Genomic DNA, 22,908 nt, shown 5'->3' with positions numbered 1-22,908 from the left:
AGGGGCGCAGGAGGGTCACCTTCCCATCACGAACGCGGGGTCTTTCTAAAAAGCCCTAAACAGCCCCTCCGCGGACCCCCTTTTCCCGCGCCTGGCCGCAAGGCGCCGGGCACGGAGCCGCCTCTTTGCACGCCGGACCTCGCTGCCACCGCCGCCTCCGTCCCCTCCGCCCGGCCGCGCTCCTGCCTTCCGTCCCCCTCGGGATCAGGCCCCGGCAGGCAGCGGCCGAGCGAGGCGGCAGACGCGCGCCCCGGCCGAAGGAAGGGCTCGACGGCCCGCGCTCGACGCCGGCACGGCAGCATCCCAGCTTTCCTCAGTGATGCCGGGGACCGGTCTTCCCCTTTCCAGCGCCGGGCACGGTCCTCCTTTCTCCGTACAGTTCCTTTGCCATTCTTCTTTTTTTTTTTTTTTTTATTTATTTAAAAAAAAAAAAAAGAAACTGTTCCTAAGTAGAAAACATCTGTCATCGCAAGTCAGTCTTTTTTGGCTAGTCGTTTGTCTTCCTCCTCTTCCTCCTCCTCCTCCTCCTCCTCTCTTCAAAGGACTTCTCATGAGGCAACGCACGCGGGCGGCTTTTCGGCCCGGCCCCCTCCCTCCCCTCGCGCCCCCCCGCCCGGCCCAGGGGGCCCCTAGTCCTTGACCAACTTGTACACGTGGTGCTGGGCGCCGTGCTCGCTGGTGGAGACCTCGAAAACGAAGGCTATGCAGAGCAAGGTTTCCTGGGTATCCCTGTTCGTAACAACCTGCGGGAGAGCGCCAGAGCCGGGTTAGGAGGGGGCGATGCCGAGGGGCAGCGGGTGTTATTTTTGGGGGGGGGGGGGGGGGTTGTATCGCCCCGGGAGCAGTCGCTCTGTTTGCACCATCAAAATTTGCTATCTGTCCTAAAATGGCCAGCCAACCGCTAAACGTCCCGGGGGGGACCTCGGGTCTGATCGAAGCGCGTGCTCCAAGCTCTTAATGCACCCTCGGGATGGTTCCCAGTGCTTTACGCCTACTTTGGTGACCTCCATCTATCCCAGGTGCCTCTGTTGCAACGTCTCACACCAAATGCGAGGTTGGAGATGGCCCGTTTCTCGAAATTGGGCCTCGTTTGCGTTAACTGCCACGGGGGGGAGCAGAGGGCGGCGAAGGAGAAAGGAGAGGAGGTACCTGCAGGATGGTGAAATTCTCCAGGACGCTGTTCATCATGTACTTCTCCGGGAGGTGCTTGAGTTTGTGGATGAAGTTGATCATGTACTCGCACATGGGAGACCGATGGATTCGGTAGACGAACCGGCCGTTCTCCAGCCGCGCGTACTCCGTCTGCGAGGGACAGCAAGGCGGTGAGGCAGCCGCCCCGGGAGCGGGCGATGGCCAAGGGCAGCGCGGCGCGGGCGCAGCACGCCTGACGCGCTCCGCCGGGATGGCCCTGGTGTGGAAATACTGCAGGAGACGGGCTCACATATGTGGGAGCCAACTAGGACATCTTGGAGACTCCCTCTCCGCTCCAACTCAGGGGGATATCATGGCCCAGGGAAGAAATCACAGAACGGCTGAGGTTGGATGACCTCTGGAGATCATCTAGTCCAAACCCCCCCCGCTCAAGCAGGGTCACCTACGGCACATTGCCCAGGACCCTGGGCAATAACTCACAGCCACGTGATGCAGTGGCTCATGTGCAAGCCTAGGCGAGGTACCCAGGTGTCCTACACCTCCATTCTGGGGCTTTATCCTTCCCACGCTGCCCTGGGACCCACAGGAGACCCAATTCCCACCTTTCCATGATGCTCAGGGGAGAAGGACTCACCTCCACTTTCTCCACCACCTGCTTCCCAAAGGAGCACACCTTGGTGGAGACCGTGATGGTCATATTCTCTGCACTGCTGTACTGGCTGCTGACACCGTAGAAAGTCCCCGGCCCGTCCTGGATAGTGCTGTTCAGATCCGCCTGGAGTGCCGGAAAGGAGGGACACCATTACATGTGAGTGCACCAAGCTTCTGCTGGGGACACGTGCGGGGTGCCCCAGCCTGCAGCGAGCTGTGTCCCGGGGGAAGGTACGGCTGTTTGACACCCGTAGCTCGAGGAAGAGCCCGGGCAGGGACCTTACCCAAAACTTGACGAGGAAGAAGGAGTTCTGGGGCCCTCGCTCGTAGAGCTCCTTGAGGCCACCTTTCTTCTCGGGGAACTTGTCATAGATCTGGCGGATGTCTACGGCCTCCAGCAGAGGATCGCTGTACGACGGGTTCGTCTGGCCGATGTGCACGAAGAGGTGTTTGCTATACTGTAAGGGGTGGGGGGGGGGGGGAAGAGATGGGTCAGCCGCACGGGAGAGCAAGGCGACTCGACGTGTCCTCCAGCATCTCTCCAGCCCTGCCGTCACCCCGTGGCTCCTACGGGTGCTTCTGCTTTTAGATGCTCAGCACTACCAAGGGCAGGGATGGGGACCTGCCGGACTTTGCCCCGTCTCCCAGCCCAGATGAGCTCTCTGCAGGCAGCAGAGCGGGGCCGGGCATGACGACAGGACTCTCACCGTTTCGGCGTCCCGCGGCACCTCCATGAACGCGGAGTACTCGAGGAGCCGGAGCTTGGCGGAGGCGATGGTGCGGTCCTGCCAGACGGGCACGGCCGAGGCGGCTGGTGGGAGCGGAGCCAAGGGCTCGTAACCTGCAGGAGCGGCACGAGAAGCAGCCGTGAGCCGGGGCCGAGAGGAAAGCTCGGCTTCCCGTAATTTCCCACCCTACGCTCCCACGTCTCCCAGGACAGCTACGTTGCCACGGGCAGCTGTTTTGTAGCCAAAACATGGCACGTGCTGGCCCTGCTCCTCGGTAGACAGGGTAAGTTGGGACAGTTCCCTGCTGGGAGAAGTGGTCCAGCTCCCAAAGCGGGGCTCTTGTCCGGGTTTAAGCACAGCCTTTTATCCCGGCAGGGGTGGGAAGGGGACCCGGGTGGGAGGGCGGCATGGGACAGCACTTACTGGCTAGTGACGGAGGCATGGGTGGCTGGATGGGGTAAGCTGGTTGTGCAAACGGTTTAATGCTGAAAAACAGAGCGCGGCGGCGTTAGGCGGACGAGGAGCTGGTGCCTCCAGCCCTTCCCAAGGGCGAGGTGCTGCCAACAGCCGGGCAGCCCTGCCTACGGAGGGGTCTCGGTACTCACTCCTGAGAGGGTCCAGGCTGTCCTGGGATCGGCCCACTCCAAAACTGGGGGAAACAGCACAGGGGAGAGAGTCAGGAGCTTGTGTTGAGCCACGGCACAAGGAACATGACCCAAGCCCTTCCTCCCACCTGCATCCTCCTCCAGGAAACGCAGCTGCCCTGGTGCCACTTCCACAGCCCCGGAGCTGGTGGACCACCCCTGGTCCCCCCCCTCCCCAGTGGTGATTTGAGCCCCCCACCCTGGGTGTCCCCCCCCCGGGCGGGGGGGCCCGGAGCTCTCACCCTGGGGGCAGCAGAGAAGACAGCCTGAGGAAGAGGAGGAGGGGGACTGAGCTTGTTCTGCAGGACGCTGGCCGAGACGATCTGAGCGGAGGACATGGAAGCCATGCTCTGCAGAGCCTTATCCTTGGAGACCTGGTCCTAAGCGGGGAGAAGAGAGGGGAGACACGGAGGTTACACGCGGAGCCGGCCGGACTGACGGACACACACTGACACCCCCTCGATCTGAGTGGCGCAGCCCAGCAAAGGGACCGGGGTGGGCGAGTGGATCCCGAAAACACCCCCCCATCAACCCGTCAGTCTCGCTGGGCACAAGCTGTCAGGCGTGAAGCCTCGTGCCCCGTCGGAAAGACGGGCCCTGCTCCGGACCGGACCCACCGCCGGACACGCAGGGGGTCGGCACCTCTGCGGGAAGGGGGCGAGAGGCGACGGGGGAAATAAGGGAGTTGCAAACACAAAGCCAACTTACCAAGTTCATGGCCTGTATGCAAAAGAGAGGAAAGGAAACGGTTAGAGCATCGCGGGAGCAGCGGCGTCCGCAACCGCCCCCCAGCCACGCGCGCGCCGACCTCTCGCCGGAGCCCGATTTGGGGAACGAAGCCCCTCTCGACCTGGCTGCTTCGTGCATCCTCGCACCGGCAGCCCGGAGCAGAGCCCCGGGGCAGCGGGGGGAAACCTGGCGAAGGGGCCGGCATCGTGGACCGGCATCGTGGACCAGCAGTGCCGCCGGGGAGCACCCAGGGATGGGGCAGAGCCGGCGCCGGTGGGCGAAATGCCCTGCGTGCGCGGCCACGTGCCGAAGCACCCGGGGGGCAAAAGGGGACCATGTCCCGGGGCGGGGGGACGCTCGCTAAGGAAACGGCCCCGGCTCCTCGAGGGGGCCGCCGGGCTCGGGTGCACACGCGGAGCGACCCGAGCCTCTTCGCTGCCTTTTTCATAGCCTTTAAAAACCTTTCCCACTCAGCAGGCCCTCAAAAATTCCCAGCGGGGAGGTAGAAACGAAGGGTCGGAGGGGCTCCTGCCGTGCCGGGAGCCGGGGAAGGGGCCGTGCATCCCCTGCGGCACGTCCCGGCTGCCGCGGGATATTTGCACAAACTCCCCTATAGGCACCCGAAGGCAGCGCCTGGGCACAAAACCCCTCCTAAGCTGCCTATGCATTTATATGAGAGATGGGACTCAAAAAAATATATATATATATTTCTTTTTCTTTTTCTTTTTGCTTCCGCCATGGAGCTCATCTCACCAGGGCCACCGGGGCACTGAGGTCTTGCCCGGGGCAGGGGCGCTCCTCCAGCTGCCCCATGCACTCGTGCGTGCCGACACCAGCCCCGCACCCCTTGTTCTTCCCTCTTAGGAACCTCGAGGATCCATCGGTTCATTTATTTTGGCTCGGGGCAGAGCAGCACTGTGTATTTTAAAGATCAATAGCATTTGCTGGCAGGGTGGGGAGTACCAGAGCTCTGCAAGCAGGCACACGCCGGGGAGGACTAAACTCGGCGGCACGTGACCGCATCTAAAAAAAAAAGAAGAAACACTCCCGCAAGGGAGTTTCAGTCCCCTAGGGGAAGCAGCGCTGCGCCGGGTGAGACCATGGGGCTCTCCACGCCGGGATTTGCCTCCAAAAACGGCTGTGAAATGATATTTTACATCCAGGCCACGCTGCTCGGAGCCATCTCTCCCCTCCGGCTTCCCGCCGGCAGCGGCTGCGGGACGTCCTGGGCTGGGAACAGCACCAAAATAGCCATCGCTGGCCTTCGTCCCCCTCAATCTCAACCTGCCCTGTCCCTTTCGGGGCTCGTCGGTGGCTTTGGCTTCCCCAATATCCTGCGGCAACAAGCTGCAGCCCTTAGTCGTGCCCGGTGCGAAAAGCCCTTCCCGGGCCCGGTCGCCCTGGCTGCCCCTCGTCTGGGTGGCGACGGGTTTCGCAGCCGTACGAGCCCAGACGAGCCTCCCGATAAGAGTTTCGGGTGCCCTCTCCTGGCTTCTCCTAGCAAATCCGCCCGGCGGAGGAACGGCCCCTCCTGGCGCCCCGGTCACGCGTGGCGCCGGCACCGGCATCCCTGCCCGCCGGGAGCTGCCAAGCCTCCGGGACCGACCGAGCCTCGCCCAAAAAGCGCTGGGAGAGGCGGCTTTGCGGCCGCAGGGAACGGAGGGGGCTAAAAAGCTTTTAGGGCTCCCGAATCCTCTGCCGGGCGAAGGGAAGCAGGTCCCGTCTGGAAGCAACCTAGGAGATGCTCCCGGTTAATGGTGCTGGGATCGAGTCGGGAGCATCGCAGCCGCCCAGCCCGGCTCCGACATGGCCCACGGGACGCGGAGGGGTTCGGTCCTTCGGAGGCGTCTCCAAACCTGCCCGCGCCCTCCCACTGTCCCCACCGCCCCCCCCCCAAAACAAAACCGGGAACGGTGGAAAGCGGTTACGGAAAGGTTAGTCGATCTCCAGTTAAAAGAGGGAAGGACAGCAAGAGAAGCCAACCAGAGAAGAGAGGACGCTCCAGTTTTTCCTCGCTCGGCTCCCTTGGCCCCTGGAACCGCGGCCTGTCCCGGGATGGCGCCCGGCATCCCGCCCGGCCTCCGCCGTGCCGCAGCCCGGCACCGAGCATCTGCCCCCCGGGACCCCCGGCTCGAGGGGCGAGCAGGGCCGGGCACCAGGTCCCGGCCGGCAGCACCTGGGCTCGCGGCCACCCCGGCTTTGGTGGGGGCCGTGCCGGCCCCTTCGCGCCCGGTGCTACCCGGGCTCCTCGCTCGGGAGCGGGCTGAACCCAGGGCTGCTCCTTCCACCTCCTGGGAGAAACCCCGGCAGCCCCAAGGGAGCGGGAATCCCTCGTACGGCACGCGGGTCGCGGCAGGGAGGGCTTAAACCCCCGTCTTAATAGGGCTGAGCCCCCATCCGGGCGAAAGGAGGGGATCCGGCAGGCCGAGGATGGCGCAGGGCCGTCCCGGCGCAGAGGGAAGGGGGCTGCCGGCTTTCCCCGGCCGGCTTTGCCCGCCGGAGCATCCCGCCGCCTTTGCCTCCAGGCGCCCCGGTGCCTCCCCGCAAAGACGCCGCTAGAAAACATCTGGTTCCAGGAGCAAAGGGAGGGCGGAAGAAAAGACATCAAAAGGCGAGAAAGCGGCACACCACAGAGCTGAGTGCGTTAGTCGTCAGCGCGGCCCAGGCGGGAGCGGGGCGAGCGGCGAGGAAGCTGGGGGGGGGCGCGCGTACCTTCAGCTTGGACTGAATCTCGCGAGATTTCCGTCGGGCTAGAACCTGCAAGTGGCTAGAGACCTGCAGAGAGAAAAGCAGAAGGAGAGGGAAAACAGCAGAGCCGTCAACCAGAGGAAAAGAGAGGAAGGAGAGGGGGCTGCCCATGCTCATCCAAACACCGCCACGACCGCATGGGCAGGGGCTCCAACGTACCTTGATGCCAACCTGGTACTCCCGCACCTTCTTCCGAGCTAGAACCTGTATGTGGCTGGACACCTAGAGCCCGCCAAGCCACCCAAAAAGGAAAACACAGAGAGAATGAAGACATGTTCCTGCACCGCCCCGAGAGCGCGCGGCGCGGGGGGCGCGCGGGGCCGGCAGGGCCTCCGGGACCGGCCGATGCTCCTGGAAACGCCGACGGTGCTGCAGCTCGGGGCCGCCCCGCCGGCGGAGCTAGAGGGAGAGAAAGCGGGGGAACGTCGCGGCCCGACGCGCGGCGGGCGGGAACCGGCGTCGCGGCACGGCGCCGGCTGCGGGCGGGCGCCCTGCGACGCGCGCGCGCTTCTCCGAGCGAAGCCTCTGCAAGTTGGCGGCTCCGCGTTCAGCGTCGCTCGGGGCTTCGGGAAGGACGGCTGCCCCTTCCCGCGCGAGGGCACGGGCTGTTCCCCTCCAACAGCCGGCTCCGCGGATACAGCCTGGCTCTTTTTGGGTGCCCCGGGGGTTACCCCAGCACCCTGCGTCTGCTCCGGCCCCGCCGTTGCGGCGGGACGGCTGGTGCCAAGGAAGATACAGGAGGCACCAGCCAGCTGCCCCAAGGCTCTTACTAATTTTGCAGGATTAAGAGGTGGGAAAGGCAAGCGGAGATTTTCTTCTCTAGGCCCCTAAAACAACAGGGTCCATATAAAAAGCGGCTGATTTCCAGGCAGCCGAGAAACCCACAGTGCTCCCTGGGGTCCCTGCCTCGAGGCACCGGGCGCCCCGAGGGACCCTGAGCCCGCGGGGACGCGGGGCCCTTTTCTGCGAGCTCCCGTGCCGGGACAGCACGGCACAGCACGGCACAACCGCGCACAGGGAGGCAGCCGAGTCCGTCTGCTCCCTTCGAGCATCGCCTCGGCCCTGCCCTGCCCCTGCCAGAGGTTCGCCGGGGGTCCAGGCAGAGCTTTTAGGCAGAATTAAAGCCCTGCTCAGCACTGATCCGGTGCAAAGACCGTGGGTTGAGCCCATCTCTTGGCCTCTCCGAAATGCCGCTTCAATCCCTCTTTCTGCAATATCCTGGAAGGATTTTCTCCTCCCCATGCCCGGAGGGATGCGGGTACCCCAGTCCCAGGGGTTCGAGGAAGCTGGGAGCCGACACATTGCTCCCAAAGCCATCCGCCCCGCCGCGGGGATGGCGAGCAAGATGCAGCAGCCCCGCAGCATCCTTTTGGGAAAGGCCTGGGTCTGCTAGGACATGTATCACGGATCCGGCCAGCCGGGCACTTTTCCCAAGCAGGGACAACGCGGAGAGGATGGAAGAGCCACCGGACGCATTATAAACAGGCACGGCACATCGAGGGCTGCGGGGGATTGCTGCCGTCCTGGTTTGGTCTCCAGCACAAGGACGCAGCCAGGGCGCACGGCCGGGATGGATGCGACCCTGATGATGCCGGACAACAGCAGGAACCGCCGCTGGGCGCTCCCAGCGCCACCGGCATCCCTGCCCGCATTGCCCTCAATCCCAGGCTCCCAAACCCGGGCGGCCTGGCAGGATCAGAGCAGGGGCTCTGGATTCACCCCTTGCTCCCCGCTACGGCTGCGACGGGGACGGCTTGGTTTTGGCCCAGGGATTTTTGGGAGCGCCTTCCCCACGGCGTGCGGGGCATCAAGCCGCTCTCCCTGTCCCGGCCCGGTAAGGAGCAGAGGTGGGAAAGGTCTCTCGATCCAGGCGGAGAAGCAAAGAGAGATGCGCACACACACGTACACTGCTCAGACGGAGATTTCAAGCAGCGGAGCTGGGACTCCGGCTCCGTTACGGAGAAAGAGAAAAAACATCCCGGGCTCAGGCTAAGGACGAAACCGCTTAGTTTAGGCCTGGATACTCCAGAGGGAGCTTGGTAAAACGCAAGGCTGCTCAAGCTACGGCTGCTCCACGAGCCGAGGCCTCGGAGCGCAAAGAGGACGACCCCGATCCTTGCATCCAGCCGCGCTGCCGGGCCGAGCAGGAGCTGCTACCGCGGGAGAGCATCCTTCCGACGCCGCGGGATGCCGCCCCGCACTCCAGGCATTCCCAGGCCGGGCTGGGGCCAAACACCGTTTTGAGGGTGATCGTGCCAGACGGAAGCAGCTCCCGGGGTACGGTCCCCCGCGCAGGGCGGGCGGGCGAGGATGAAGCCGGGAGGAAGAGCAGTCCTCACCGCCGGCCCTCGCCGCGGCGCCTCCGGCAGGACGGCACGAGCGAGGACGGCCAGGAAAACACGCCGCCCACCGACCCCGACGCCGGCTTACCTGCTGCCCCCCTCCCGAAAGCCGGCTCCGGGCCGGACCCCCCCCCCCCACCCCGGAGACGGGAAAGGCAGAGCGAGGTCCTTACCTGCTTTCTCGTCCGGGTTTTCCCCGTCCGCAGCTTGATGTACCTGGCTATCAATTCGTTGCGACCTGCGCGAGAGACGGAGCCAACGTCAACGCCACCACCCGGGACGAGGAGCAGGAGCAGCCCCGGCCAAGGATGCTGATGCCGGTCCCTAACGAAGCCGGTCCCTAACGAAGCCGGTCCCCAACGAGGCCGGCTCTGCCGGGAGATGGCGCTGCCTTGACAGCTGTCCGGCCAGAGGGGACAACGCGGTGGCCAGAGGGGACAACGCGGTGGCAGCAGGTCCCACCTGGCGGCTGCTACCCCATGGGGGCTGCCGGCCCCGGGGGGGCAGTAACGGGGTGCTGGGAGGGGGGCAGGCAGCCAAAGCCCCCCCCCCCGTCACCCCCACGGAGGGGCCGGGGGGTGTCCCCAAACGCCAGCGACCGGAGCCCCCCCCAAATGTCACCCCGGCCAGGACGGAGGCTTGCAGCGGGGAAAAAAATGAATCGCCCCGCTCCCCGCAGCGCTTCCCACGGGGTCCGAGCCGGGGTTCGGGTCCCCCCCCGGCCCCCCGCTAGCGTTCGCAGCCGCGCTGGCCTTTCCACCAGTATTTCCTAACGTCCTGGGCCCTAATTCGAAGCAGCAGCGCTTTTGCGCCACATTTTACGGGCCAGCTGTGGCCAATCTACGTTCAAACGTCAGAGCAGCTGGGAGCTTTCTTCTGCTGGCCCCCGGCCCGTCCCCCCGCCGCCTCGCCCCCCGCGCACGGGGGCGGCCAGGCACGCCAGATTTATTTTAATGGACCAGATGGTCGCGGTTGGAACTTGTCGAAATGCCCTTGGAGCGGGTTTCGGCTTGGGGAAAAAAAAAAAAAAAAAAACTGAAAAAATAACCCCCACCTCGGCCGGCCCCCGCCCGGCCCCGGAGCAACTGGGCGCTCCGGGATGGGGTGGAGGTGGGGGGGGGGACGCGGCGGAGGGGCCCCTCGCCGCCCGGCTGCCCCCCCCCTGCGGCCCCGCTCGCGGCGCGGGAACGGACAGGGCCAGGTGCCGCGCGGGGCCGGCGGCGCTCCGGGGTCCCCGTGCCGGCCGGGAGCGGGTGGCCCCTCTTGCGGCACCCCGGGGCGAAGCCTGGCCCCACCCCGGCCAGACCCGCCGGAGCGTTGGGAATGGCTCCGCTAGCCCGGCGTGGCCACCTCTCCGGCACAAACGGCTCGCCAGCCGCCGGGCGCCTTGGATCCGGCAAACGGTTCCCGGCACATCCAGCCCCTCTTTCCCGCGGCTCCAGCCCCGCTCCCGGCCCGTGCCAGCTTGCACCGCGGCGGCCTCGCAGGGACACCCTGGGAGGTTTCCGGGGGGTCTCGAGGGCTATCGGATCCAGCTGGGATGTGCTGCACGACCGGGAGCAGATCTGCACCCGTCTCCCTCGCGCCCCACCTGCCCCCTCCGGCCCTGCGCTCCCGGGGCAGAGCCGCCACCGGCTCCGGCCCCCGGCCCGGCCGGTGATTCACCGGGGGCCGTGCCACCTCTTCGGCGAGGGCACGGCCTCCTCCAAATTACCACATTCCCCAAATTCCTCTCCCCTGACACCACCACGTGAACCAGTTGGACGGCTCCCGTTAAAAATAACCCAGCGGGACGAGCCGGCGGCCAAGGAGCGAGCGAGCGCGGCCCCGGCATCCACCTGCTGCCGGGGCGCGGGGGGCACCCGTCCCGCCACCCCGCCATCCCGCCGCCACCCGCCCCGGCGCCCCGTCCCCACCTCCGTCCCCGCCTCGAAGCCGATTTTGCAGCCGGCGCCCCGCGTTTGCACGGCCAGCTCGTGCACGGGGCGCTTTTTTTCCTCGCGGGATGCCGGGGCGTTATTTTTTTCTCGCGGGATGCTGCGCACCTCGCACCGCCAGAGCTTCAGGTGCCACCGCCAGCCCCCTCCTCCTCCTCCAAAAAAAAAAACCCCCCCCCCCCCAAGGAATAACCGGGCCCTCGCAGGGGCCCCCAGCCAGCACGACCCTTGCAAAGCGGCAAAGGGTCAGTCGCCGCGGTGGGGACGGCGGTGCGGCGGCGCCGGTGGCTTCGGAGGCTGCTTTTCCCCCTGCCGAGAGGCGCCGTCGAACCGCCCGCGGCCCCGCGCCGCCCCGCAGCCCCGCTTCCCGCGGCAGGGAGGCCGGGAAGGAGCCGGAGCGGCGTTTGGGAGCCGCGGAGGGCTGCTGGGAGATGAAAGGCGACGGGGGCCGCTGTCTCTTTAAGCGGCTGCCAGATGTCTCCGAAAGGCTGGAAAAACCGGTCTGCGCGCCGGGGTGTGCTGAGCGGAGGCCAGGCTCCCAGCGGCACTTCAGCTATTCCTGGAGAAATCCGAAAAATGCGCCCGCTTGGGAAGCCCTGCGCTTCCCTCGGCTGCCAGCCCCGGGTCGGGGGGCCCCGGCAAGCGGGGTGGCACCGGGAGCGCCCGGAGCATCGCCCACGGCGCCCGCGCCCGGAGCGAGCCCCGGGAGGCACGGATCCCACGGGGAGCCGACTGCACAGCCCCGGCGGGACACGCCGCTGGCACGTCCCCCCAAAATGTCCCCGATGAGCCCCTCGCCGGTGGCAGCGCCATCCCCGGTGGGAGGACTGCGGATGCTGGGGATGGAGGCCGGCTCCCGGGGCGGCTCCCTCTCGGCCAGCCTTCACCTTCCCGCGGTCACCTCCGAGGGCGCCGGGGTGGGACGCCACGGGAGCAGGGTCCCGCCGGCACCCGGCACTAGCAGGGATGTGATGGGACAGACGGCTCCCGCCGCCTCGGTGTCCCCACTTCTGGCACCCCCGGTGCTGCCCATCCAGCATTTCCAGCAGGAGCCGCGTGCCGGCGGCACAGCGGGCAGGAGGGGGCTGGACGTCACCTTCCCCACGGGACGGGGCCGAGGCCGAAGCCACCGCGCGGCCGAGCCATCCGCCTTGTGCATCACCCCGGGGCCGCACAGCAGGAGTTTGGGGAAAACGGAGGAGTCTGGGGAAAACAGACTGCTAGAAACTAGGCTGAGTCCTCGCAAACTCATTTCACGCTCCTTGGGCCGGGCTCCTTCGCAGACCAGGGAGGCGCTTGCAAAGCTGCCAAAGCCTCCGCAATCTCTGCCGGGATTCGGCGCGCGGGACGGCGCGGGTGGGAGCGGCTTTTGCCGGGCCCTTTCCCTCCTCCGGCGGGCGCTTCCCGGGAGGTCGCTGCCAGCGCGGTTTGGAAACGCGAATCGGGAGCGGGCCGGAGGAGCCCAGGGAGCAGGAGGAAGCGTTTTGTTTACGACCCGCGCGCGGAGGCCAGACGCAGCCGCTTTCACGCCCAAGCCCGGGCGTTGGGCCCCCCGCGCTCCCGCTCCTGCTCCCTGCCCGACGGCTTCGCCAAACCAGTCGGTCCGGCAGGGCCGGAGAGGGAGGGAGGGAGGGAGAGGGAGGGAGCGCGAGCGGCGCGGCGGGAGCTGGGGGCAGCGGGAGCGGACGGCAGCAGCAGTGTGGGGCGCGCGGGCGACGGGCTTGCTCCGGCACCGCGGATGTGCCGGGGGCTCGCTCCGGCGCCGTGGACATGCCAGGGGCTCGCTCCGGCTCGGGGGCGCCTCCGCCGTCCCGCTCGCCTCCGCCGAGAGCGACGAGCGGGAGGAAGCTCCCGTGCCGCGGTGCCCGTCCCCCCCGCCTTCCCCGCCGCCGGCACTCACCGTACATCTTGCCCTCATCCGAGAGGATGATTTTCCGGCGGCCGCAGGGCGGGTAGATCGCCAGCGCCTCCTGGAAGCTCTGCTCGATGTCGGGGCTCCACACGCCCTCGGCGTCGTTGTCCAGACTCTTGTCCATGCCGTCCTGGCCATCTTCCCGCCCCTCCCCGGGGCTGCCGCTGGCGTTCCAGCTGTTGGACGCTATGGTGCTGGCTGCTCTGGGCTCCGACCCCGAGCCCCCGACCGACACGCGACAACCTGCCGGCACAGAGAGGGGGGCACCCGTCAGATCCGCCGCCGGAGCCGGCGGGATGCGGTCCCGCGCGGTGCATCCGCAGCTCCGGGCGCCCCGGCGTCCCCGCTCGCGCCCGGGAGTTGCGTCCGCCTAAGAGATGCCAACGAGCCTTCCTCGGGCACCTAACCATGCTTTTCCGCCCCAAAACCGGCCGGGCCAAGCCTCCGAGTGACCTGCCGTCCGGGGTGAACAGCCCATCCCGAGGAAAACTGGGGCAGGATACAGCCCAGCCCAGATTTGGGTAGGATACGGCCAGATTTGGGTAGAATATGGCCAGATTTGGGTAGGATACATACAGCCCAGCCCAGATTTGGGTAGAATATGGCCAGATTTGGGTAGGATATGGCCGGATTTGGGTAGGATATGACCCAGTCTGGACACCATCTCCGCCGTTGGAGGCCAGCCCCGGCTTTGCTCGGGCACAGGGGACACGATGCCCAGTGGCCTCGGGCACCGGCTAGCCCCAGCCCCGGCCCCCGAGCCCACGCCGGCGCCTCCGGAGCTGCCCGGCGAGCCGGCCCCGCGCCTGGTAAACGGCAGGCGAAGGGGAAGGGGAGCGCCGAGGAGAGTGCGGCGGCTCCCGTCCAGTTCGCCTTAATGGGAACCAGGTGTCCGAAGGGCTTCGGCAGCCCCGGCACCGGAGCGGCCGGCCCCGCTCGCCTCTCCACGGGGAAGCGATGCTCCGAGGGGCTGCTCTCCCAGGGGGACCCGCTCCCCCATCCTCCCGCTCCGCTCCGCTCCCCCTTTCCCGCCCGGCTCCCCGAGCGGCGTTTTGCAATAACATGTTTGGCGGCAGCTGCCGGCGGTGGGGAGCGGAGAGGTGTCTCCCTTCGCCGAGACGCTTCCCGGACGGGCTGGGAGTGTACAAAGGTCTCCGGCGCAGACATCTCCTTTTAAAGGAACTGCAGCAACCCGCTGGCTCGAGCGCGCCGCGAGGCTGGGCTGCCTTTTCTTTTTTTTTTTTTTTTAAAAAAGAAACTTTCCCCCCCTCCTCCGTCTCTCGCCGAGCCCCGTGATGTCAGCCTCTCCGGTCCCTGCCCGCCGGCCCCCCTTCCCTTCCCTTCCCTTCCCTTCTCTTCCCTTCCCTTCCCTTCCCGTCCCGGCTCTCCCCCCTCTCGGAGAGCGCTGTGGCCAAATAAGGAGAACTGGATTGTAGGAGCGAGCCAGCGAGCCGGGGGGAGGGATGGAGGCCGCTCGGAGCCGGCCGGCCGTGCGGCACCCCGAGCCCCCGGCGCGGGAAGCAGCGGGGCAGCCGGCACAGCGGGGCGATTCCCCAAAACGGGAAGGGGAGGGAGGGCAAGCGGGCGGCTGCAGCGGGCGCCCCGCCGGCACGGGGGCAGGCTGGCACGGCGGGGGCACCCGCTTCCCCCCTCTTCCTCCTCCTCCTCCGGCAGGGAAATCCCGGCTCGGAGCCGTTGCGGAGAGGCAGCGGGGGGGAAACGCGAGCGAGGCGGCGAGGGAGGGCGAAGCCGCGGCCCCGGCCGAGGTGTGAGGACGAAACTCCTCCTTCCCTAAACCTGCTTTTCGCCGGGCCCGGGAATCGCGCTTCCCGGAGGGAGGGTGCCGGCGCGCGGCAAATCCTGGCTTTGACGTAAAGCGCGGGCCACGAGGCAGCGCTCCACCCAGCCCTTACAAAACAGCCCCGACCGACCCGAGCAATTAGGAAACCAGCCGGGCCGGACCGGCTTCGGAGGTATCGGCCTGCCCGACCCCAGCGGGGCAGGGAGGGGACCGGCCGCGCCGGAAAACACGGCACCGCCGCCCTTGCCGCCCGGCTTCTCGCCGCGACGAAGCCGCCGGGGCCGCCTGCGAGCGGGGGTCTCCCGAGGGTCCCGAAGCGCGGACGAGCCGCGATAGCCGCCGGGTCGGGATCGTGCCGGGGACGGTGCGAGGACGGTGCAGGGCAGAGCCCCGCGCATCCCGGGCTTTGCCAGAGCGGCATCCCTGGGAGCAAACGGAGCATCGCGCCCCGGTGCGGCAAGCGGCCCCGCAGCAAAGCCAGGGGTGAGAAGTGGGGGGGGGAAAAAAATTGGCAGCCGCAAACCGCCTTCCCGGCCTCCTTCCCCCACCCGGACCCCATGGCGAAAGGATAAAAGTTCACCGACAAGCCCGGGCACGACGGCGCCGCGCGGCGCTGAGCCTCTCACCCGCACGGGTGGGAGAAAAAAAATAGCCGGAGCGGCTGGCGGCCCGGGCGGCACCTCCCCGCCGCGGCCCCGATCCTGCCCCCTCCGCAGCCGGCTCCACCGCCCCGGGCCGGTGCTGAGCTCCCCCTCGCTCGCCGGGGCGATCCCGGCCGGGAAGCAGCCCTTGGCCCCGGCGTCGCCCGGGGATGGGGATGCTCGGGAAGGGGAGCTGGGCTCCCACTGGCGCAGCCCCATGCCGGGGTATTTATAGCAGCCGGGGAGGGCGTCCGGCTGCTGAGCGCCTGTGTCCGGCGGAGGCGGCGGCAGCCGGCACGAGAAAACCCCGGAGCGCCGGGGCTCGGCAAGGGAGCGCACGGCCCCACCGGCAGGTTGGGGGCTCCGGCTGCAGGAAGCGACGTGGAGGCGCGCCGAGGCCGCCTCCGACACGCTCCGTGCCTCGGGAAGCGGAGCGCCCCACCGGGGTAACTCCAGCGTCCGCCCGGCCCGCCGCGATCGGCTCCGGGAGAGCCCCGCGTCGCCGGAGAGCAAGGCGGAAGGAGGCTCGGGTCCGCGGTGCTCCCCCTCTGAACGGCTCCCGGGTGGCAGCACGGGATCCGCCGGCTCGGGAACGCCGCTTGGCCACCCCGCCTCCCTCCCGGCCCGGCTTCGCACCTCCGTCCCGGGGAGGCTGGGCCCCGCGGCGGCATCTCCCGCCCGCCCCGAAACGGGCACCGAGGCGCCCGGCCCGCGCTCCCCGCGGGACAGCCTGACTAATTTCCTTTCCTCTATCGCTTCCTGTCCCTTCCGGCTTGGCGCGGAGCTCAGGAAGCAATCGGAGCGGGGAAACCGCAGGAGGCCACGTGGCAGCATCCCACCGGGGTCCGCGGCGCTGCCGGCCGGCGCTGCCGAGGGCGCGGGATGCCCGCTGAGGGCACGGGGCACCTGCCGGCCCCGGCACATCCCCCCCACCGCCGGGCGCTGGGTCCCGGCCTCCGGGTGCCCACGGCCCCTCCGGAAGCAGCCCCCAGCGTCCCCTGCCACCGGGCCCAGCGGCGCCGCTGGCCCTGAGCCGAGGGATGCTCGGAGGCCGGAACGGGGCTGCTGCCTCCGCTGGGGGCACGATTTGGCCTCGTACACGCAGGGAAAAATATCGGGGGTGAGGAGAAGGGAAGGGGCTCGAGCAAATCCCCCGGCACGAGCGGCCGGAGAGCGGGGAGACACTGGCACCCTGCGGCGCGTTGACCCCGGCAAGCGAAGCGCGCGATGCCCTCCTCTCCCCCCAGCGCCGGACGGGCACGAGGGGAAGGACCGGGACTCTCCTGCTCCAGCCTCTCGCCCCACGACCGCAGCGGAGAGCACGGATGGACGGACGGACGCCCCGACCCGACTTCACTCCCTCCCGCCCCGCCCAGCCGCGACGAGGCATGGCACCGCGCGACGCGCGAGCGGAAAGCTTTTCCAGCCTTAATTGCTCTCCGGATTATGAAATGAGCCGGCTGGAAACAACAGAGCCGGAGTCGCCTGCCGGGACCTGCGACGCCGCGCGGGATGGCACCCACTGGGGACCCGCGGGTGCCCCGAGGCGCCTCGCGCCCGCGCCAAAACTGGGACGCGCCAGGATCGCTCCAAAGGGAAGCCGAAGCGCCCCGATTCCCAGGGGTCAGGGAAGACCCGGCGCGCGCGTGGGCACGTATCCCGCGTTTCTCCCTGGGGGGGAAGGAGGAGGAGGAGGAGGAGGAGGAGGAGGAAGGCTGCGGCGCGTTCCGCACCCGGCCCCGGCTGCCTCCACCCCCGCGAAACCCAACGCTGCGCAGGAGCAGCTGCGCCCGCTGCAGGCTCTTTGCGCCGGGGCCGCCGCCGCCGCCGCCGCTCCCTCCCCGCGCGCGCCCGAGGGGCAAAACCTCCGGGATCGCCGGAACGAGCCTCTCGGCGGGTGCCCCCGGCCCTCGCGCCCAGCTCGAGCTCAGCGCGGCCCCATCCCTCCGGGAAGCCCCCGAGCGCCTTGCGAAGCGGGAGGCGACAAGTCGGATTCGGCCAGGAGGCAGAAGGAGCCGTCGAGGCTCCTGGGAGCATGGTTTGGGCTCGCTCCCGCCTCGGCTCAGCCCACGCGCACGCGGCCGCCGGAGCCGGAGCCCTCTGTGCGCTCCGGGATGCCGCCCGCTGCCTGGGGCCACTCCGGCAAGCCGAGGGGCGCGGAGCAAACGGGGCCGTGCACAGGGTCCGTCGCCCGGCGGTGGGAATTCGGGATGCTCGCCGGGGCAGGGGGTGCACGCATGCGTGCGCGCGGGCTTTTTCCGAACTACAAGGCGCCCGAGCCCGGAAAAGCCGGGCGCGGGCTGCCGGGCGCGCGCGAGCTGGCACGAGAGCGGCGGCCCATCCTCCACCCGCGCGCGCCGCGCCGCTCCGGCTCTCTCAACTTTGAACATCTTCCGGAGAGAAGTTAGTGGCTATTGTGAACAGCTGGATCCAATTTTACGAGGAGCGAGGAGGAGACAGTCGCGGGGAAATAACGAGGCCTGGCGCTCCCGGGCGAGGATCCCAAAGCGGGGCGAAGGCCGCCGCGGCGCCGCTTCGCCGGCGGGGAAACCGAGGCACGGAACGGCAACGGGCCGGCCCAGGTCCCTGCGGAGCGCCCCGGCCGGGAACACAGGGTGCCGCCGTCGGAGCGGGATGGCGTTCCCGAGGCCGGGGCGGCGGCGTGGGTGTTTCACCCATGGGGCTCCCTCAAGAGGCCCCACTCCTGGCTGGCACCCGTCCCGTGGCGGATCCGGGGTGCCGCTTCCCAGCGCTCCCTATAAATCTCGGTTGCGGATGGCGGGCGCGAGACGTTCCTGCTGCCGATCGCTTCCTGCTCAGCTCTGCCCAGCTCCTAAAATTAGATCCAGCTATGCCGCCCCGTCCCCGTCCCCCCCGCCAAGACGAGGGGAGCTCTGCCAACACATGCTCCGGCTTTGTATCGATTCTCCTGGAGGCGAGGGGGAAGGGGATAATCCAGCCTCCTCCGTCGCTCGCATCTCACTTACAACCCCGGAGCCACCTGCGAGCAAACTTTTCCAGCTATTATTAAAGGGCTGGAGCCATCTCACTGCAGATGTGCGCTGGAGTCACCTTCGTCGCCTCTGGCTCCGAAGAGGATGGCCACGGACCAGCGCCGCGTCGGCCTCGGCCGGCTGAGACCGGGCGCTCTCATGACACACCCAACGCTCGAGCTCCGGCTCGCCGGCTCTCCCGGACCCTCGTCGGCCGCACTGGGCCAGGGGCTGCAGAGGCGGCCGCCGGGATGCTCCGGGAGGCGCCGCGGGTAGTTTCGGCGGCCGGGCATCGCTTAGCGCCGTCTGACCTTCCCGTTCCTCCGGGTCCTGCAGGATCCCGAGCGGGTGCATCCACACGGAGCCCCCTGGGAGCGCGGCCCCCCCACCCCGGGAAAGGGCCTTCACCGGCACGACCAAGTCGCAACACATTGCTCCCATTTTACAGATGGGTAACACCAAAACGCCGGGGAGCTCGAGCGACTTGTCCGAACCCGCGGCAGAGCCGGGGCAGGAGCCCGAGCCCGAGGTCGGAGCGAGGCGGCCGCTCCCGCCGCACGCCGGTCGCGGGCCGGAGCGGGGCACCGCCAGGGCTCCTCGCCCCGTCATTACCTGCCCTCGCTCAGCCCAAACCATTTCACAAGACCACACGTGACCGCGGCAATACCCAACACCCACGCGCTCCGGGTGCCTTGCGGAACCACAACACGCAGGTGGCTACGCTCAGCCGGCCTCGCTCCGGGGCCGATTCCTGGCACGGCTTGCTCCTAACGAGCCCGACCCGGGCGCCGACTCCAAATAAAGCCTCTTCTTCGTGAGCCGATCCCGGGCAGAAAGGTCGGCACGGCGTTAGGCGGCGGAAAAATCGCCCAGCACCGCCGACCCTCCAGGGGCAGCTCCGCATCCCCGAAAAAAAGCGGCTTAGCGTCACGTTTACGGCTCCGCTGTGCCCAGCGGCGTCCGAGGTGGTACAAACAACGCGGCCATTCATTAGACTCGGCCTTGCAACTATCTCCAAGGTTTTCGTAAGGAAAAAAATAAAAAAGAGAGAGAAGTTCCTAGAGATAGTCAACTTTTTTGGGTCGCGACCATCCTGCCTGTCGCACGGAGGGGCGGGAGGATCCCGACGCTCAGGGGCCCCACGAACCCTCGCGGGACCCTCGGACAAGGGTCGTGCGGGTCCTTCTCCAATATTCACCTCTGCTGCCGAGGCCGGAAGAAAAGGGATGAAGGAAGGAGGCAGGAAAACCCCGAGTCTGCAAGCGGCGCCCGCGTCTTGCCTCTCCCGCTGCCCGCCGCCGCTCCGGCTGCGCTCCCCTGAGTCCAGACGGGAGTGCGCCGCTTCCGAGGGGTTATTTTTGTTAGCAAAGTCGGGCCGGTGCCAGCGGTGGAAGGAGCACGGCCCTGGAGCCGGGCGTCTCCGTCTCCCCTCTACCGCCTGGAGCGCTGGGAACGGCGGGTCCTCGAAGGCGCCCAGCTCTGGTGGTGGGGAGCCCCCGGCACGGCGGCGCTCAGCCCAGGCCCCTTCCTGCTTTGCCAGCGGGCAAGCCAGGGAAGCGGCGAACCCTCTCCCGCCCCGTCCAGCTCCAGTCGCCCCTCGCTCGGCGCCCCCAACGCGGAGGGGCCCCCGCGCTGAAAAGCGAGGCGGGCCGGGCGGCGGCGGCGAGCAAGCGGCGCGAAATCCCTGACTCACGGCGCACACGTCCCGGTAAAGCGATAGGAGGGGAGGAAGGACGCCGGAGCCCAAAAATACCCCGTCGCGCCTGACACCAGGAGATTATCGCTTCGGCCGAGGGGGGGACGGCGGCCTGTCCCCGGCTCGCCCCGGCGCGAGGCCACCCGCCGCGAGCCCCTCGGTAACTCGGGGCACCCTCGAGCGTTCCCGGCCGGCTTCTCCCTGCAAACGGCCATCGGCCGCGGGACGAAGGCTTCGCCCAGAGCGAGGCGGCACCGCGAGGGCTGGGCGAGAGTTTTCCTTCCGAAACGAGGAAAGAAAACAAACAAAAAAACAACCCAAGAAACCCAACACAACAACAAACCCAACAAGGAGGGCGCGAAAATAAAGTAATAATAATAATAATAATAATAATAATAAAGATGACGCACGGCCGAGAATTAGGCATCTAATTGCCGCCGAGCCTCGCGATGCGCCCCTGTGACGAGGCACAAAGCGTTTCGGGTACAGTCAGCGCGCGGTCACGCCGCACGCGGGCGCGGGGCGCGTGACACAGGGGCGCCGGCGGGGCCCCCCGCGCCGCTGCCTTCGCGCTTCGCCCGGGCCCGGCGGGAGCAGACGGGACGGGACGGGACGGGACGGGACGGGACGGGGCGGTTTATATAACGCATCATGTCCGCGCCGTGCCTGCGCCCGACGTAGGGCGCACCCGGAGCACAAGGCCTCTTTGTAACCCTATAGCCCGCGCCCGCCCCCTCGAACCCCGGAGATACAAAGTACAAGGGGGGGGGGAAAAAAATAAAATATATAGATACATATATAGATACATATAGAGAGATATAGAAGCGAGGCCGCGGCGTCGGGAAGCGCAGCGGCGAGGCCGCGGGGAGCAGCCCCGGGCCCCGGCCGGCGGTTGAACCTGGAAAATTTGGGAGCCAAGGAGGAGGCGGAGCGCGGAGCCGCCCCCCCCCCCCGCCCCGGTGCGCCCCGGCGCCCCCCGCCGCGGGGAAGGGCGGCCCCGAGGGGGCGGCCGGGGCGGCGGCGGCGGCGGCCGGGAGCGCGCGGGGGCCGCGGGGGCGCGCGCGGGGGGCTGCGGGGGCGCTGCCCCGGCGAGGTCCGCGCTCCCGCGGCGGCGGTGGGGCGGTGGGGGGGGGGGAGCAGCCCGGGCCCCCCCCTTCCCCCCCCCCCCCACCCCGGCACGGCGGGGCCGGGGCCGCCGCGGAGGGCTGCGGGCCGGGAGGAAGGCGGCGGGGAAGGGCGGGGGGAGGCCGGCTGGGAGCCTTTTTTTTGGGGGGGGGGGTCCGGGGGGGGGGGGCGCTTACCTGCTCCGCGCTGCGGAGGGCCGGGCCGGCGGCGGGGGCCGGGAGCGGGGCCGGGGCCGGCGGCGGCGGGGCCGGGAGGGCGGCAGGAATGCGGGGAGCGCGGCTGGCTCCGGAGTCCGCGCACGGAGCCAGGCGCAGCGACGGGAAAGTTTATGCAAGGGAGGAGCAGAAAGTTGGGAGTCAATCAGGAGGCGGCGGGGCCGGGCCGCCGCTGCCCGCCCGCCCCCGGCCCTGCCTCCCGCCGCCGGCCCGGCCCGCGCCCCCGCCGCCCGCCCGGGCTCCGCCGCGCCGCGGCTGCCGGCAGCCGGGAAGGCTCCGTGCTCCGCGCCGGGGAAGGCGCCGTGCCGGCACCGCCGCGGGCCGCCTCGCAGCCCGGCCTCGCAGCCCGGCCCGGCTCGGCGCCGGCTCCGGCAGCGCCCTCTAGGAGCCTTCCTCCTCCTCCTCCTCCTCCTCCTCCTCCTCCTCCTCCTCGTCCTGCCCGCAGGCTTCCCCCCACCCGGCCCTGGCTGGACGCAGCCCTGGCCTTGAGCTTGCTCCTGCGCCAGCCCCTGTCGCCAGCCTGCCAGCATCCCCCCCTCCGCACGCCCTCGTCCCCATCTTCATGCCTTCCTCCCCCTCCGCCCACCCTCCTCCTCATCCCCCTCTGCACACCCTCCTCCTCCTCCTCATCCCCCTCTATGCACCCTCGTCCCCATCCTCATGCCTTCCTCCCCCTCCGCCCACCCTCCTCCTCATCCCCCTCCGCACACCCTCATCCCCCTCCTCATCCCCATCTATGCACCCTCGTCCCCATCCTCATGCCTTCCTCCCCCTCCGCACACCCTCCTCCTCATCCCCCTCTGCACACCCTCAACCCCCTCCTCATCCTCCTCTATGCACCCTCGTCCCCATCCTCATGCCTTCCTCCCCCTCCGCACACCCTCCTCCTCCTCCTCATCCCCCTCCGCACACCCTCGTCCCCCTCCTCATCCTCCTCTATGCACCCTCGTCCCCATCCTCATGCCTTCTTCCCCCTCCACACACCCTCATCCCCCTCCTCATCCCCATCTATGCACCCTCGTCCCCATCCTCATGCCTTCCTCCCCCTCCGCACACCCTCATCCTCCTCTTCATGCCCCTCTGCACACCCTCATCCCCAACCTCACACCCTCGCCCCCATCCTCATGCCTTCATCCCCCTCCGCACACCCTCATCCTCCTCTTCATACCCCTCTGCACACCTTCGCCCCCATCCTCATGCCTTCATCCCCCTCCGCACACCCTCATCGCCCTCCGCACCCCCACAGCCCAGCAGCTTGCACGGTCTCCGTCGCTCCCAAACACCCGTCCCCATCCCGCAGTACCCAGGAAGGAGATTTAAGCCCACGCAGTTTTGATTTCCCAAGGGAAAACCGGCTGGGAGCAAGGCCGCGGCCACTTCCTACGAGTGAGCCGGCGGGCGGCAACACGCTAAGCCGCAGCCGGCCGATTGCATGGCATCTGCCGGCCCCGGCCCAGCCGGAGCGTTGGGAAACGCCGCCCCGGGACGGACGGCGAGCGGGTCAGAAATGCGGGCCAGGGCCGCGCGCCTCGTCCCGCCGAGCTCCGCGGGCCCGGCTGGGATGGGAAGCACGAAAACACGTTTTTCTAATTTT

At 68.4% G+C, this 22,908-nt stretch overlaps 1 protein-coding gene across 4 annotated transcripts; it reads right to left on the bottom strand.

The window, feature by feature from the left end:
- Positions 1–603: 603 nt before the first annotated feature.
- Positions 604–21,402, bottom strand: TEAD3 (TEA domain transcription factor 3). 4 transcript variants are annotated; one of them, XM_067310634.1, is made up of 13 exons: positions 21,276–21,402; positions 12,832–13,086; positions 9,168–9,232; positions 6,812–6,874; positions 6,617–6,679; positions 3,418–3,555; positions 3,137–3,180; positions 2,955–3,016; positions 2,511–2,644; positions 2,088–2,261; positions 1,787–1,927; positions 1,150–1,302; positions 604–743 (listed from the first exon to the last, which is right to left on the bottom strand). In XM_067310634.1, exons 2-13 carry the CDS (start codon positions 12,965–12,967, stop codon positions 630–632), a joined length of 1,287 nt encoding a protein of 428 aa, XP_067166735.1. In that variant the 5' UTR covers positions 12,968–13,086; positions 21,276–21,402; the 3' UTR covers positions 604–629. The 4 variants fall into 4 exon arrangements, with proteins under 4 accessions (XP_067166735.1, XP_067166736.1, XP_067166737.1 ...); XM_067310635.1 differs by lacking the exon at positions 21,276–21,402 and adding an exon at positions 13,906–13,920; XM_067310636.1 differs by lacking the exon at positions 6,812–6,874 and having other exon boundaries at positions 21,276–21,401.
- Positions 21,403–22,908: the final 1,506 nt, after the last annotated feature.

Source organism: Apteryx mantelli, chromosome 25 (assembly GCF_036417845.1).
Source record: "Apteryx mantelli isolate bAptMan1 chromosome 25, bAptMan1.hap1, whole genome shotgun sequence".
Classification (NCBI taxonomy): Eukaryota; Metazoa; Chordata; class Aves; order Apterygiformes; family Apterygidae; genus Apteryx; species Apteryx mantelli.
The sequence above is the reverse complement of the archived record's forward strand: the minus strand, read 5'-3'. Positions and strand labels throughout refer to the sequence as shown.